The sequence below is a fragment of the Pan paniscus genome, chromosome 2 (genome assembly GCF_029289425.2).
Source record: "Pan paniscus chromosome 2, NHGRI_mPanPan1-v2.0_pri, whole genome shotgun sequence".
Lineage (NCBI taxonomy): Eukaryota > Metazoa > Chordata > Mammalia > Primates > Hominidae > Pan > Pan paniscus.
In genome coordinates, this window is record NC_085926.1 from 127349403 (window position 1) to 127363850 (window position 14448).

Below are 14448 nucleotides of genomic sequence, written 5' to 3' on the forward strand. Positions count from 1 at the left end.
ATAGCTCACTGCAGCCTCTAACTCCTGGGCTCAAGTGATCCTCCCATCTGACCCTCCCATGTAGCTGGGACTACAGGTGTGTGCCACCACACTGGGCTAAGTTTTTTAATTCTTTGTAGAGATGGGGGTCTCACTATGTTACCCAGGCTGATCTCAAGCTCTTGGCCTCAAGCAGTCTTCTCACTTTGGCCTTCCAAAGTGTTGGGGGATTACAGGCATGAGCCAGCATGCTAGGGTAAAGTATCTTGCATTCGAAATGTATAAAAACGTAATTCATCTAGACTAGGGTTAGCAAGTTAGCAAGCTTTTTCTATAAAAAGTCAGATAAGGCCAGGCGCAGTGGCTCATGCCTGTAATCCCAGCACTTTGGGAGGCTGAGGCAGGTGGATCACAAGGTCAAGAGATCAAGACCATCCTGGCCAACATGGTGAAACCCCTTCTCTACTAAAAATACAAAAATTAGCCGGGCGTGGTGGTGCACGCCTATAGTCCCAACTACTCGGGAGTCTGAGGCAGGAAAATTGCTTGAACCTGGGAGGCGGAGGTTGCAGTGAGCCAAGATTGCACCACCGCACTCCAGCCTGGTGACAGAGTGAGACTCTGCCTCAAAAAAAAACAAAAACAAAAAACAAAAAACCCAAAACCAAAAAAAAAACCTAAAAACAAAAAACCTCAGATAGTAAATATTTTAGGTTTGGCTAGCCATACGGTCTGTGTCATACTGCTCAACTCTGCCATTGTAGCATGAAAGCAGCCATAGACAATTCAAGGATGAATGAGTGTGGCTGTGTTCCAATAAAACTCTATTTAAAAAACAGGAAGCAGGCTGGACTTGTCTCTTGAGCCACAGTTTGCAGACCTCTGCTAGGCCGATACAACTTTCCATGATGATGGAAATGTTCCACATCTGTGCAGTCCAGTAGAGGAGCTACTTGCCACATGTGACTACTGAGCACTCAAAATGTGTGGCTGGTGTGATTGAAAGACTGGATTTTTAAATTTATAATTGATTTAAATTAATAAATAGCCAGTGAAAGTAAAAGTGTGGTCCACAGACCAGTACTACAGGCATCACCAGGAGCTCGTTAGAAATACAGCAACTTTTGATGACCCACAGATGTGCTGGGTCAGAAGCTGCATTTCGACAGGACACCCATGTAACTTATATGCCAGTGACAGTTGGAGACACTCTACCAGCTTTCTCTGATCTCAGTTTTGGGGTCTGCTGTGCAAGACAGGGATTCCCCAAGGTAGCTGGCTGGTTATGAGGTCGACTCCACAGACTTTCCACTCAGATGGGGGTTTTCAAGGTCAGACTGGTGCGGGGCAGATATTAAGGATCTGATTTGGCCACAAGTTAATCCATATTTTCCAGCCTTAATAAGTAATAAGGCTGACAGTTTGCACTCCTTGTGTCTACTTCTCAGTTGAACCAGAACCCAGCGTGGCGGGGGAGGGGCGGGGGTGGCAAAGAGGGAGTACATGTACATCCTGCCCACTTAGGCCCATCCAGAGAAAGCAGGTGGCACTTACTGCCTTTACAGCCGCGATGAACTCCTCCCTGGTGATTCTCTGGTTCTCACCCTGGCCCACCTTGTGAAATATCTCCAGGATCTTGATCTTGCGGCTATGCAGGTAGGAGTACATGACTGACAGGGCAGGGGGCTTGGGCAGCTGGAGCTGGGGCACCATCTGGCGGGACAGCCGGGAGAGCCTGGGGGCTTTCTTCTGGAAGAGGTGAGAGGGTAGGGCAGAGGAGAGAGTTCAAAGGAGACAGGCCAGGGGGATGCAGTCCCCAGAGTTAGGGACTAAGGAGAGGACGAGCAGCTCTAAATAGCAGGATAGAGTACAAAGGGCACTGGGTTCAGGGCAACTGTGTTTGGCCACAAAATGCCTGGGAGACTTTGCTTCTCTGAGCCTTGGTTTTCTCATCTGAAAAACACAAGGCTTGGACAATATAGGAACTAAAATTTCATTCTTATCCACATCTCTCCTGTCAAACCAGTCAGTATGCGTAATCCCACTGGTCTGGTCTCTCAGTGCACCAAAACCTATACTCTTCCCTGGAGCCAGGTGGAGGCTCCCCATCCCCGCCCCCAGCCTTTGCATCTGCTATAGGCCTCCTGCCTGGAAGACTTTTCTCTCTTTCTCTATCTGTCCAAATCCTCCTTCTCCAATTCCAGGTGAAAGGGCCTATTTTGTAATGGATGATAATCTTCTACCTTGGTGCAGCACTGGACAGTTTACAAAGGGCCTTCCCATTCCCTAGGGTATTGTTCCTCTGTGCTCCTCCCGGGGTGCTTATTATAATAGAGACCCACCTCTATTAATGGCCTGTAGCAAACCGTAGAGCCATTAATCCTATGTGTCTGCCTCTCCCACTAACATGTGAACACCTTGTGCTATGGCTTAATGTTTGTCCCCTCCAAAATACATGTTTAAACTGAACATGACTTTTGTTAAGCCACTTGGCACATGTGACTATTGAGCACTCAAAATGTGGCTGGTGTGACTGAAGGATTCCATTTTTAAATTTATAATTAATTTACATTATTAAATAGCTAGCAAAAGTAGAAGTGTGGTCCTGTGGACCAGTACCACAGGCATCACCAGGAGCTCGTTGGAAATGCAGCATCTTTTGATGATCCACAGATGGGCTGGGTCAGAAGCAACTTAATACTGTTATCAACATAATGGTATTAACAGGTGGGGCCTTTAAGAGGTGATTGGGTCATGAGGTGTCTGCTCTTATGAATCCATTAATTCATTTATGGATTAATGGATTAATGGGCTAAGGATTAATTGGTTATCATGGAAGAGGGCTCGTTATCATGAATGGGATCAGCTAGAAAAGCCAGTTTGGCTCCCTCTCGTGCACCCCCTCACCCTGAGATGCCTTCCACTGTGTTAGGATGCAGCACGAGGCCCTCCCTAGAGGCCAACCAGTCAAGCCTTCAGATAACTGTGGCCCAGGCCAACATCCTGACTGCAACCTCATGAGGACTTTCAGCCTCCAGGACTGTGAGCCAAAAAAAACTCTCTTTTCTTTATAAATTACCCAGCATCAGGTCTTCTGTGACAGCAAGAGAAGCCAGGCTAAGACACCCTGGAAGTAAGACCGTGTCTTATTTACAGTGTATCCCCATCTCCCACCTTTATACTGAACAAAGCCCAGGCTGTAGGAAGACAGGCAGTAATTGTTTGCTGAAGGAATAAATGATCCTATGAATTAGGTATGAGGTACTACCTAATTCACAATAAGGAATCAGGCTCAGAGATGTGAAAGGTTTTCCCAATGCCACACAGCAGGTAAGCAGTACAGCTGCATTTCTAACCCAAGTCTAGTTCTTATTCTTAGACACTATGCTGCTGGCAGAAGAGGGTGTGTTAGACCCATGAAATTAGGATTTGGGCTATAATAACAGCAAGGACTGACCCTGAAGTTTCCTGGCCAACCAACCCAACGGACACTTGTGAGATTACAATAATAATACAGATGGAAATCATGTTTGAGTGCTCACTATGTGCCCAATAGCGTCCTAGGCACCTTATATAAATGAATGCATTTAGACATCATAGCGACCCCAGGAGGTAGGAACAATGGTTGTCTCCATTTTATAGATGAGAAAACTGAGACCCAAATGGTACAGCTAGGAAGGAGCAGAGCTATGTTTAAACCCAACTTATCTGTCTTCTTATCCCAAGGAAATGTCACAGAGAGAGAAGGAGTTGGTAGTACCCTTATCACTTACTATCGCTATATGTTTGGATAAATGTTGGCCTCACTGAGCTTCTATTTCCACATTTGTAAAAGGGGGATCCTCCTTTTCCTCCCAACCTCACAATCGTCATCCTCACAATAGCTTGCTACATGGAACCCTCAGCAAACTTGTGTCAATGAACCAATGAATGAACAATGGGTATTTTAAATACCCCATAAGATGGACTGCCAGGATGATCCCTTTTGGGGTGATTTTAAGGTATGTCCACAAATTCTTCTGCTTCCCTCCTTTCTAAGATGGAGTCTTCTTTCCTTCTTGAGCATGGGCAGTACTCAGGGACTCACTTCTGACAAAGAGAATGTGGTGGAAGTGATAGTGTGGAACTTCTGAAACTGAGGCCTTCAGAAGCTAGGTCTGAAAGGGCAGCCTCTGTCTTGCTCTCTTTTTTGGACCCTTCACTCTGGGGGATGCCAGCAGACATACTGTGAGGACACTTAAGCAGCCCTATGGAGAGGTCCATGTGGGGAGGAACTGAGGCCTCCTGCCAATAGCCACATGGGTGAGCCAGCTTGGAAGCAGATCCTTTTGCCCCAGTCAAGCCTTCAGATGACTGTGGCCCAGGCCAACATCCTGACTGCAACCTCATGAGAGACTCTGAGCTAGAGCGACCCAGCAAAGCTACTCCCCGATTTCTGACTCTAGAAACTGTGTGTGATCATAAATATTTGTTGCTTTCAGTCATTTGGGGGTGTTTGTTATGCAGCAATAGATAACTAGACAACTAATACACCTCCCTCTCAAGACTTCTGTTTGCTCCTCTGTGAAATGGTGTGAACTATCCCTATCCAACCTAACCCAAGGGAATAAAATAATGATGCATCCCTAAACCCTTGGTGTCTTCATCTGGCAAATGGGGCTGCTCACCCTGGTGGTCCTGGTAGTTGCCTGGGAGGCATTTGGCTGGGCACTCTGCTCCTCGTGGATCATGTGTAAGACCTTGGCCTCTGAAGGCGTGATGCTGGGCTTGTTCTCCAGCCACCTCTTTACATCACCAAAGGACTCTAGCTCCTGCCGCAGCTTCGACCTCTGGCTCAGCCAGGTCTTCCTGTCCTCTGGCTGCTCTTGGATATCTCTAGCTTCCAGAACTTTGAAGCTGGGGATGGGCTTTGGGGGAGCCTGAGGTTGGGATGCAGGATTAATGGGTGTCTGATCCTCCTTGCGAGGCACCATGATGATTCGCCGGCGGGTCTGAGGCAGGCGGAAGTCCTTCTGCTGGAACTGCTTGAAGCAGTGGGCAATGACCGGTTCAGGATCAAAGACGGGAGCATTTTCATTGATGGGAGTCTTAGACGGGCAGAGTCCTTGGGGTAAGAGAGTTAAAAGATGAGTTTCTCTCTGGAAGAAGACTGAAAGGAGCCAGGAAGGAAAAACGCTTTTGCTCCAGGCTGGGCATCAGGGCCCTGGATCCCAGGCCAGGCTTTATCATTTTCTTGCTGTAATCGTAAGGATAATTTCATCTAATGTTACCGGGTGCTCCCAACAGCAGGCAGCAAGCTAAGGGCTCTATATGCTTTCTCTTATTTCATCTTCTCCATACCCAGCCCCCAACACCTCCCATTGGCAATCAGGATGAACTTTTAAAGATGCCAGTCTGATCTTGTGTGATCATCTGAGGCAGCACAGTATTAAGAGCAGAGGCTTTGGGGCCAGAACGTTCTTCGGTCTGAGTCCTGGCCCTGCCACCTACTGGCTGCATGATCTTGAGCAAACCACCTAACTTCTCTGTCTCAACCTCCTCATTGGTAAAATGGGCATAATGATGGTAACCTATTTTATCGGATGGGAGTGATGTTAAAATCAGTCAATTTATTAGAGTTGCTTTGCACATAATATATCTGCTATTATTGGTATATACTCACCATTCACTCATTTTGAAGCCCTTCCATGACTTTTGATAACCTTAAAATGAAGTCCCGGGCCCCTCTTCTGTCAACCTGTCCCCCTAATCCCTTGCTTCTCTTCCCTTACTATGTCCTGGATGCCTGGGCTTCTCTCTGTTTGCTGAGTGGCCCAAGCCTCATCCTGACTAGGGGTTGGCACGTGCTCCTCCCTCTAGCAGGAGTGCTCCCTCCCCATCCACACCCTGGGCACTCTTCCTTATCCTCCAGGTCCCATCTTTGCATCACAACCTGCACTTTCCTTCAGACCACTTATCATGACTGGGTACAACAAGGGCTGAAAACTGGTGGTCCTCATGCTGAATGAGGGCGGAGGTCTTGTTTTGTTTGACAACTTGCTTGATATTTTTCAATCTGAGCTACTTTGGGCTGAGGCATTGCCCTCTCCAGCTTGCCACCGGCTCCCCCATTCCTTATTGTCTCACAGGCAGCTCATTTTCTTTATTAAGTCCTCGGTTTGGGCAGCAATTTGCCTTTGAGACCCCCAGTGCAATTATTTGGTTCATGTTTATTTTTTCTAGTAGACTATGAGCTCCATGAAGACTGTAACCCTATCTCTCTTGTTCCTGACTGGAGCCCTGACACCTCCACAGTGTCTACATATAATGGGAACTCAGTAAATATTTGGTGAGTGAAAAATGGACAGACCTATGATGCTGGTACTATGATTATGCCCATTTTGCAGATAAGGACATTGAGGCCTAGAGAGGCCCAAGGTCACTCAGTTGATTAGTAGCAGAGCTGAGACATGAACTTCAGTTTGTCTGGCCCCAGAGCTCGGCTCTTAGCTGTTACTTGATATTACCCAGGGCTGTCACCCAATCCTGCTGAGTCTCAAGTATTTTACTTCTGAAATGATATAAACTCTGCTCTATCTACCTCTTGAAGTTGTTATGAAGATCAAATGAGATAACAGTTTGAAAGTGTTCTAAAAAATCAGAAGGGGCCAGGCATGGTAGCTTATGCCTGTAATCCAAGCACTTTGGGAGGCTGAGGTGGGAGGATTGCTTGAGCCCAGGAGTTCAAGACCAGCCTGGGCAAAATAGTGAGACCTCATCTATACAAAAAAATTTAAAAACTAGCCAGGCATGGTGGTGCACGCCTGTAGTCGCAGCTCCTCAGGAGGCTGAGGTGGGAGGATCACTTGAGCCTGGGAGGTCAAGGCTACAGTGAGCTGAGATTACCCGCATTGTAATCCAGCCTGGGCAACAGAGACCCTTTTTCAAAAAAATAAAAAAAAATCAGAAGGGATATAACAATCTTATTGGAAATACTGTCACTGTCATTTTCCTCCTAAAACCCAAACTCTCTTGCTTAAAACCTGTCCATGGCTCCTAACTGCCTCTAGAGTAAAGTTCAAGCTCCTTAACCTGGCCCCACCTGGTCCTCTCACCCCTACCAGCCTCTCCGATTTCTCTGGCTCCTTCTGCCTTCCCTTACGTTTGTATCCAAACAGATCTGCCCCACCAACACACACAAGCCATGCTGTTTCCTCCCCATGACATGCTCTTCTCCCTCCCTGCTTCACTTCTTGATCCCTGACTCACCCTTTGAGACTCAGCTCAGGCATCCCAGCCCCTTGAAGCCCTCCCACTCCCCCTCTCATGGGCCCTCTGGGTCCCATAGCCCCCACACTTAATCCCATCATAATCATTTACCATATTTTTCTGAAATGAAGATACTTTCTGCATCTTTCTTTCCCAACAGCCTGTGAGTTTCCCAGTGACCAGGACTGTGTCTTAGTTCCCCTGTGTCCTCAGTGCCCAGCCTGGCCCAAAGTGGACATTCAGTACATTTGTTAAGTCTCTTTACAAGGCCCATGTGTTCCTTTCATAGTCAGCAAATAATAAAAGTAAACATCATGGTATGGTTTGCATCTGTGTCCTTGCCCAAATCTCATGTTAAATTATAATCCCCATTGTTGGAGGAGGGGTCTAGTGGGAGGTGATTGGATCATGGGAGAGGACGTCCCCCTTGCTGTTCTCATGAGAGCGAGTGCTCACAAGATCTGGTTGTTCAAAAGCATAGCACCTCCCCCTGCTCTCACTTCCTCCTTCTTGGGTTATGTAAGATGTGCCTGTCTTTGCCTTCTGCCATGATTGTAAGTTTCCTGAGGCCTCCCCAGCCATATTTCCTGTACAGCCTGAGGAACTGTGAGTCAATTAAACCTCATCTCTTTATAAATTACCTAGTCTCAGGTAGTTCTTTATAGCAATGCTAGAACAGATATTACACATCAATAGGGATGGAAGCGAACACTTCTAAACAACACATGTATCATTACTTTGACCACAAGAAAGTTCATTCCCAGCAGGGGATGACTGAGAATGTAGTCATTCATCAAATCAGTATTTATTGAGAACCCCCCAGGGCTTGGTGCTGAACCAGGTGCAGATTAAACTAGGCTGGGCACCTACCATGGTTCACCTGTTCTCAGTCCACCCAATGGAACAAGGTGGGGCACCCAGAGGGTAACAAGATGTTCTCAGTTGGGGGAGAAATGCTGACTGTGGGACCTGGGAGGGCATCAAGGAAGAGGTGTCTTTGATGTGGACCTTCAAGAATGATCTGGCTTCATGGGGTGGAGGGGCAGGGATGGGGAAAGGTCAGGAGTGGGATTTGGGGATTTTAGGGTCACCAGACAGTTCCACATGTTGGAAGCCCACTGTGTGTAAAGGAGGAGGTTAGTGGGAAATAAGGTTGGCGTCATCTCAAATGCCAGGCTAAGAGATTGAAACTTTACCCTGCAGGCCACGGGAACACAAAACCTGCTCCCCACAGGTCTTGCTGCTCCCATTTGGGTCCTCCCTAGACCCCCAATCCACGTTCTGCCCTCAGCCAGGAGAGCCTTACAAATGTAAATTCACAGTCTGTCCCTTCCCCATTTGAAACCATTCAATGGATTCTTAGTGCTCTTTGAATAAATACCCGCCTCCTTCTGTGGCCTACAAAGCTGCCTTCACTGGCCCTGCTCCCCACTCTTCCGTTGTCACCTCCCAGCCCCCGCCCCCTCACTCATGTGGTCCCAGCTGCTGTCCTCCTTTCTGTTGTCTGAGGTGCCTTGTTCCTTCCTGGCTCTGGGTTTTCAGTTTTTGCATTTGCTGTGCCCTCTGAAGAGCACTGCATTCCCCAGGGCTTCCCCTGGCCGAGTCATTCTCCTCACAGTTCTAAACCTGCACCAGCCCCTGACCCCACTTTCCAAGGGTGCCTGCCCACCACACCTCCTCAGGGAGCTTCACTCTAGTGCTCTTTGGAGTCCTGTGTCCATTGACAGAAAGGGAAATGGGCTCTTACAATAAAAGAGGCTGTCATTGTGTAGTTATGGGTAGAGACTATGTGACAATGTTCCTAGGAAATTGGCAAGGAAAGCTCTCAGACGCCAGCTAGTTCAATCACCTGCCCAGGTCAGGGACACTCTCCTCAATGCCACTGGCAGACTTTGCCTCTGTTTATACATCTCCAGTGACGTGGAACTTTCTACTTAAGATGGTGGACACTAAACTCTGACTGCTAGAAAATATTTCCTTATATTGACCCAGAATTTGTTTCCCTGGACTTTCTACCCTTTGGTTCTAGTCCTCCCCATGGATGTCCCAGAAAACACACTTGTTCTCTCTTTTCTCAGACAGCCTATAGGTGTCTGGAAACAATTCTACTCTTTCTTGAAATTCTCCCTGCTCTTGGCCTGATTCAATCTCTTGCTATGTCCAATTCTACCTGTCTGGCTATGGTTTTTGGGCCCCTCTTTTCCTGATTACTCCTTAAAGGTTGTTGCTTCCAGGCTTATACCCAGGGTCTCTTCTCTTTTCAAATAATCCCTTCCATTCTCATGTTTCTATGACCTTCTGTATGCTGGGGACATCCATACCAATATTTTTGACTTGGAATTAGCTCCAAGTTTATACCTCCAGTTGTTCCTAAAACATCTCCACTTGGATGGCTTACAGGGTTTTTTTTTGTTTTTTTTTTTTTTGAGACGGACTCTTGCTCTGTTTCCCAGGCTAAAGTGCAGTGGCACGATCTCGACTCTCTGCAAGCTCTGCCTCCCGGGTTCACGCCATTCTCCTGCCTCAGCCTCCCGAGTACCTGGGACTACAGGTGTCCGCCACCACGCCCGGCTAATTTTTTGTATTTTTAGTAGAGATGGGGTTTCACTGTGTTAGCCAGGATGGTCTCGATCTCCTGACCTGGTGATCCGCCCACCTCAGCCTCCCAAAGTGCTGGGATTACAGGCGTGAGCCACGGCGCCCGGCCGGGGATCTTTTTTTATTATTTATTTTTAATTGAGACAGGGTCTTGCTCTGTTCCCCAAGCTGGAGTACAGTGGCTCAATCATAGCTCACTGCAGCCTTGAACTCCTAGGCTCAAATGATCCTCCCAGCTCAGCCTCCTGAGTAGCTGGGACTACAGGTGCATGCCATTAAGCCTAGCTAACTTTTTTTTTTTTTTTTTTTTTTTGAGATGGTGTCTTGCTCTGTCACCCAGGCTGGAGTGCAATGGCATGATCTCGGCTCACTGCAAGCTCCACCTCCCTGGTTCATGCCATTCTCCTGCCTCAGCCTCCTGAGTAGCTGGGACTACAGGTGCCTGCCACCATGCCCGGCTAATTTTTTGTATTTTTAGTAGAGATGGGGTTTCATTGTGTTAGCCAGGATGGTCTTGATCTCCCGACCTCGTGATCCACCCACCTCAGCCTCCTAAAGTGCTGGGATTACAGGCGTGAGCCACCCCACCAGGCCCGGCTAACTTTAAAAAACAATTTTGTAGAGATGGGATCTCACTATGTTGCCCAGGCTATTCTCAAACTCCTGGGCTCAAGCAATCCTCCTGCCTCAGCTTCCCATAGTGCTGGGATTACAGGCATGAGATACTGTGCCCAGCTACTGACAAGGATCTTAAACTCAACCAACCAAGACTGGATTTGTCTTTGTGCCCCTTCCCCCACTAACTGGGTCCTCTGAGTACGTTCTCTATCTCTGTGGAAGACATCTCCATCTACCAGGTCCCCCAGCTGCCAACTTGAGAACCATCTTTATTTGCCTCTTCTGTGTTTCCTGACCAACCAGCCCCCAAGTCCCTGTAGTTCCCTCTAGCCTGGGCCTTCTCCCTCACCTCCCAGCATCTTTAGCTTGGGCATTTGACCAGAGCCCTGACGTGTGTGCCTGGGAAAGGTGGCCAGCCTCTCCAGCTCTCCCTGTTTCTCCACTGGGCATTAATGTGTTCAGTGCTGGAGAAGCGGCATGGAGAAGACCTTCAGTCTTCAAGCTTTATAGCCCCAGCTCTCATCTCCCCACACCAACATTCTGAGTCTGCCAACTCAGTCTCAGGTCTTTTCTGACTGCTCCCAATCCAGTCCTGCCACTCCCAGTGGCCTCTCCATCTCCTGGCTTGCAGGATCTTTTATGATCTTGTCCCTTCTGACCTCTCTCACCTCATTTCCAGAGACACCAGACCTCTTGGGTCATGCTGTTTCCTTGCCCGAAATGCTTTTCCTTCCCCTTTTGGCTTGGAGAACTCCTTTTTATCCTTTAAGCTCCAGTGTAAAGATCTTTTCCAAAAGCTTGGAACTGTTCCTCCCCATCCCATACCCTCAGCACACCTTTTACTCCTGGGTGTCATCCCTGGGCCCGGCATTCACCCCTTCTTATTCTGTAATTATCCATTTATCTCTGTCCTTTACCCGTGAAGCTGCATTGCTTTGCCAAGAACTTGGTCCCCAGCACATTACTGCCAAAACCTTTAAGACTGACGTCTTCTCCATGCCTCTCCTCCAGTACTGAATACATTAATGTCCTGCAGAGAAACAAGGCGAGCTGGAGGGCTCCCGTCACATGGGTCGGGCCTCTGGTTCCTCCAAGTAGGCTCAGTTAGAAATCTCAGAAATGTACATGACCTGCCCCCGACTCCATGGCAACCCTTCACCCAGAGGGGGTCGGCACAATATCTGTGGCTGAGTTTTTGCCCTCACCCCACTTTCACGCGTCCTTAGGGCGCTGAGCGCTCCCTGCAGACGCTTCTTCCCGGGGCTTACCGAGCAGCGACAAGAACAGACTGTGGTACGCTTCATAGTCGTCGTCCATGGTCGTGGTGCTGGGAGGGGGTGCTGAAGGGCGTGTGTGAATGTGTGTCGATGTGGGCTTGCTTGCGTAGGGGTACCGGGGTATCAGATAAACCGTAACTCCAAGTCGTGCGAAAGGCGCTCAGCTCAGACTGCAGAAGCAACCTGTTGCCGTGGCTACGGACGCCCCGCGCCAATTGGCTGAGCGCTGTCACGTGTTAAGAGCGAGCCCGCCCTGCCGAGCGCCTGCTGGCCCCACCTCGTTTTCGTCCAATTCTGGGAGGGGCAGCGAGCAAATCCACGCCGCGCCCAGTTCTGGGCTTGGTGAAAGGCGGGATTTCTTTGTTCGGCCCAGTAGTCCCTGAATCCAGTGTAGAAAGTCTCCGGTTTTCCCGTGAAATGTGGAATCTTCCGCAGGTCTCCATATCTCTAGGCCTCAGTTTTCTCATCGGAAAAATAGGCCCTGCCTCCTCCAGAGGGTTAGGAAGAACCAAAGTGAGCTGTGGCCAGATAGAGGTGTTGGGTATGTTCTGCCCCCCTTATGGCAGGGTGCCATGGTTTGGAGTTACAGAACCTGAGGACCAGAGAATAACAATAAACCCTTGAAATGTGCATCAACTGATAAGCAAAATGAGGTATATCCATAGGATGGCCATAAGAAGGAATGAAGTACATGCTACAATATGGATAAACCTTCAAAACAGTATGCTAAGCAAGAAGCTAGACACAAAAGGCCACGTGCTGTATGATTCCATTTATGTGAAATGTTCAGCATAGACGAACCCACAGACACGGAAAGTAGATGAATGGTTGCTAGGGGATGGGGTGAGTAATTGGAAGTGACTGCTAACAGGTGGGGAGATTCTTTTTGGAGTGGAAAAAAGAAATGGAAACTTCTGGAATTAGTGATGATGGCTGCACACTGTAAATGTACTAAACCACTGAACTGTACACTTTAAAATGGTTAAATGGTGGCTTTTAGCTCAATTTTTAAAAAGTTAAAGAGAAACACCTGAGCCCTTATTCCTTTGCTGAGACAAGCTATCTTTGTGACGCTTGCAAACTGAGATTGTTGCCATGGGCCACATTCACACAGCACTCTTGCAAGCCAGGTACCATTTTAGCACTACATGTCTGAACTTCATAATTACCATCATTGTGTGAGGTAGACACCACTATCCCATTTTTAAAAGACAAGTTAACAGGTACAGAGGTCAGGCAACCTCACCTGCAAGAAACAGGAAAAGCCAGGCCTAGAGCCTGAGCAACCTGGCTGTGTCCTGAGCTCCCCTGGTGCAGAGCTCGCCTCCTGCATTCACACGGGCCCACACTCCCCATGGAGATGCTGGGGGAAGGTATGTGACCACCAGCCCTACCACAAAGCCACACCTGATGCCCTGAGCTTGGTGAGCTCGCCCCACCCTCCAGGCCCAGCTGGGCCCAAGGTTTCAGAGGCCCCTCTCCACCCTCTTTGGATGTCTTGTCCCTACTCCTTACCGCTTTTGTTCCCTTCCATTATTAGGTGCCCTTCTTTCTCTCTGTGAGGGTCTGTACAGAACTTGTTTATCTTTGTGCCCCTCCCCACCAGAGGGCTTTACACTTTGTGAATGCTACTTGGATGTTTGTTAAATGAAAATGTGATGGTAAACTATAAAGTGGATGTTTGCCTTGGGGAGAGGGAGGTGTGGCCAGTTTTCCTGTTCTCTGGTCAAAATCCATCCTTCTAAAAACTGACACTTACTCACTAAAGTGGAAACAACCAACTACCTCTGCATCACACTGCAGCCTGATTCGGTTCACACTGCCCTACAACAAAGGCAGTTTCCTGAACAACTGATTTATTTTTCGTTTATTCAATCAATTTAATTTTCAAATTATACCTTAAAATGGTAGTTGGTAATTAAGACACAGTAACTAGTTTTTTCCCTTGGTTTCTTTCTAATAGTAAATGCTTTGGTATTTGAACTGTAACAATACTTGTAATAAAAATGGCGTTAAGACTTATTTTTTTTAAGACAGGGTCTTGCTGTGTCATCCAGGCTGAAGTGCAGTGGTGTGATCATAGCTCACTGCAGCCTCAATCTCCTGGGCTCAAGGGATCCTCCCACCTCAGCCTTCTGAGTAGCTGGGACCACAAGTGTATGTCACCATGCCCAATTAATTTTTAAAATTTTTTGTAGAGATGGGGTCTCATTATGTTGCCCAGTCTGGTTTTGAACTCCTGGGCTCAAGCAATCCTCCTGCCTCAGCCTCCCAAAGTGCTAGGATTACAGGTGTAAGCCACTGTGCCTGGCCAAATGGTATAAACTCCAAATGGAAGATGAGAAATGAGTTTTCACAAACGGACCAAGGTAAAAGAGTGAGTGAGCTGAAATGGAGCAGCAGGCCCATATTCACATTAGGTTATCAAATGGATACTGAGGTGGAATCTACAATTCCTAAGAGCTAGTGTGGAGCTGTCAACAATACACAATGCCAGAGGAATCTTATTTGTCTTTGGGGTCAGCTTTTATTTTTATTTTTTAAATATATATTTTTTGAGACAGGGTCTCTCTCTGTCATCCAGACTGGAGTGCAGTGGCATGATCATGGCTCACTGAAGCCTTGACCTCCTGGGCCCTCATGAGCTCAAATGATCCTCCTGCCTCAGCCTTCCGAGATTACAGGTATGCACCACCACGCCTAGCCAATAAAAATATTTAGTGGGCCC

General features: G+C 47.9%; 1 protein-coding gene across 1 annotated transcript in view; it reads right to left on the reverse strand.

Annotated features, from left to right (window-relative positions):
- EFCAB12 (EF-hand calcium binding domain 12) overlaps window positions 1–14399 on the reverse strand; it is a 65891-nt gene extending 51492 nt beyond the window's left edge. Inside the window, exons 1-3 of the mRNA XM_014344378.5 lie at window positions 11712–14399; window positions 4647–5083; window positions 1534–1728 (exon numbers count right to left, since the gene is read on the reverse strand). Coding sequence (XP_014199864.1) covers window positions 1534–1728; window positions 4647–5083; window positions 11712–11760 — 681 coding nt within the window. The 5' untranslated portion in view covers window positions 11761–14399. The remainder of the gene's footprint in view (window positions 1–1533; window positions 1729–4646; window positions 5084–11711) is intronic.
- Window positions 14400–14448: the final 49 nt, after the last annotated feature.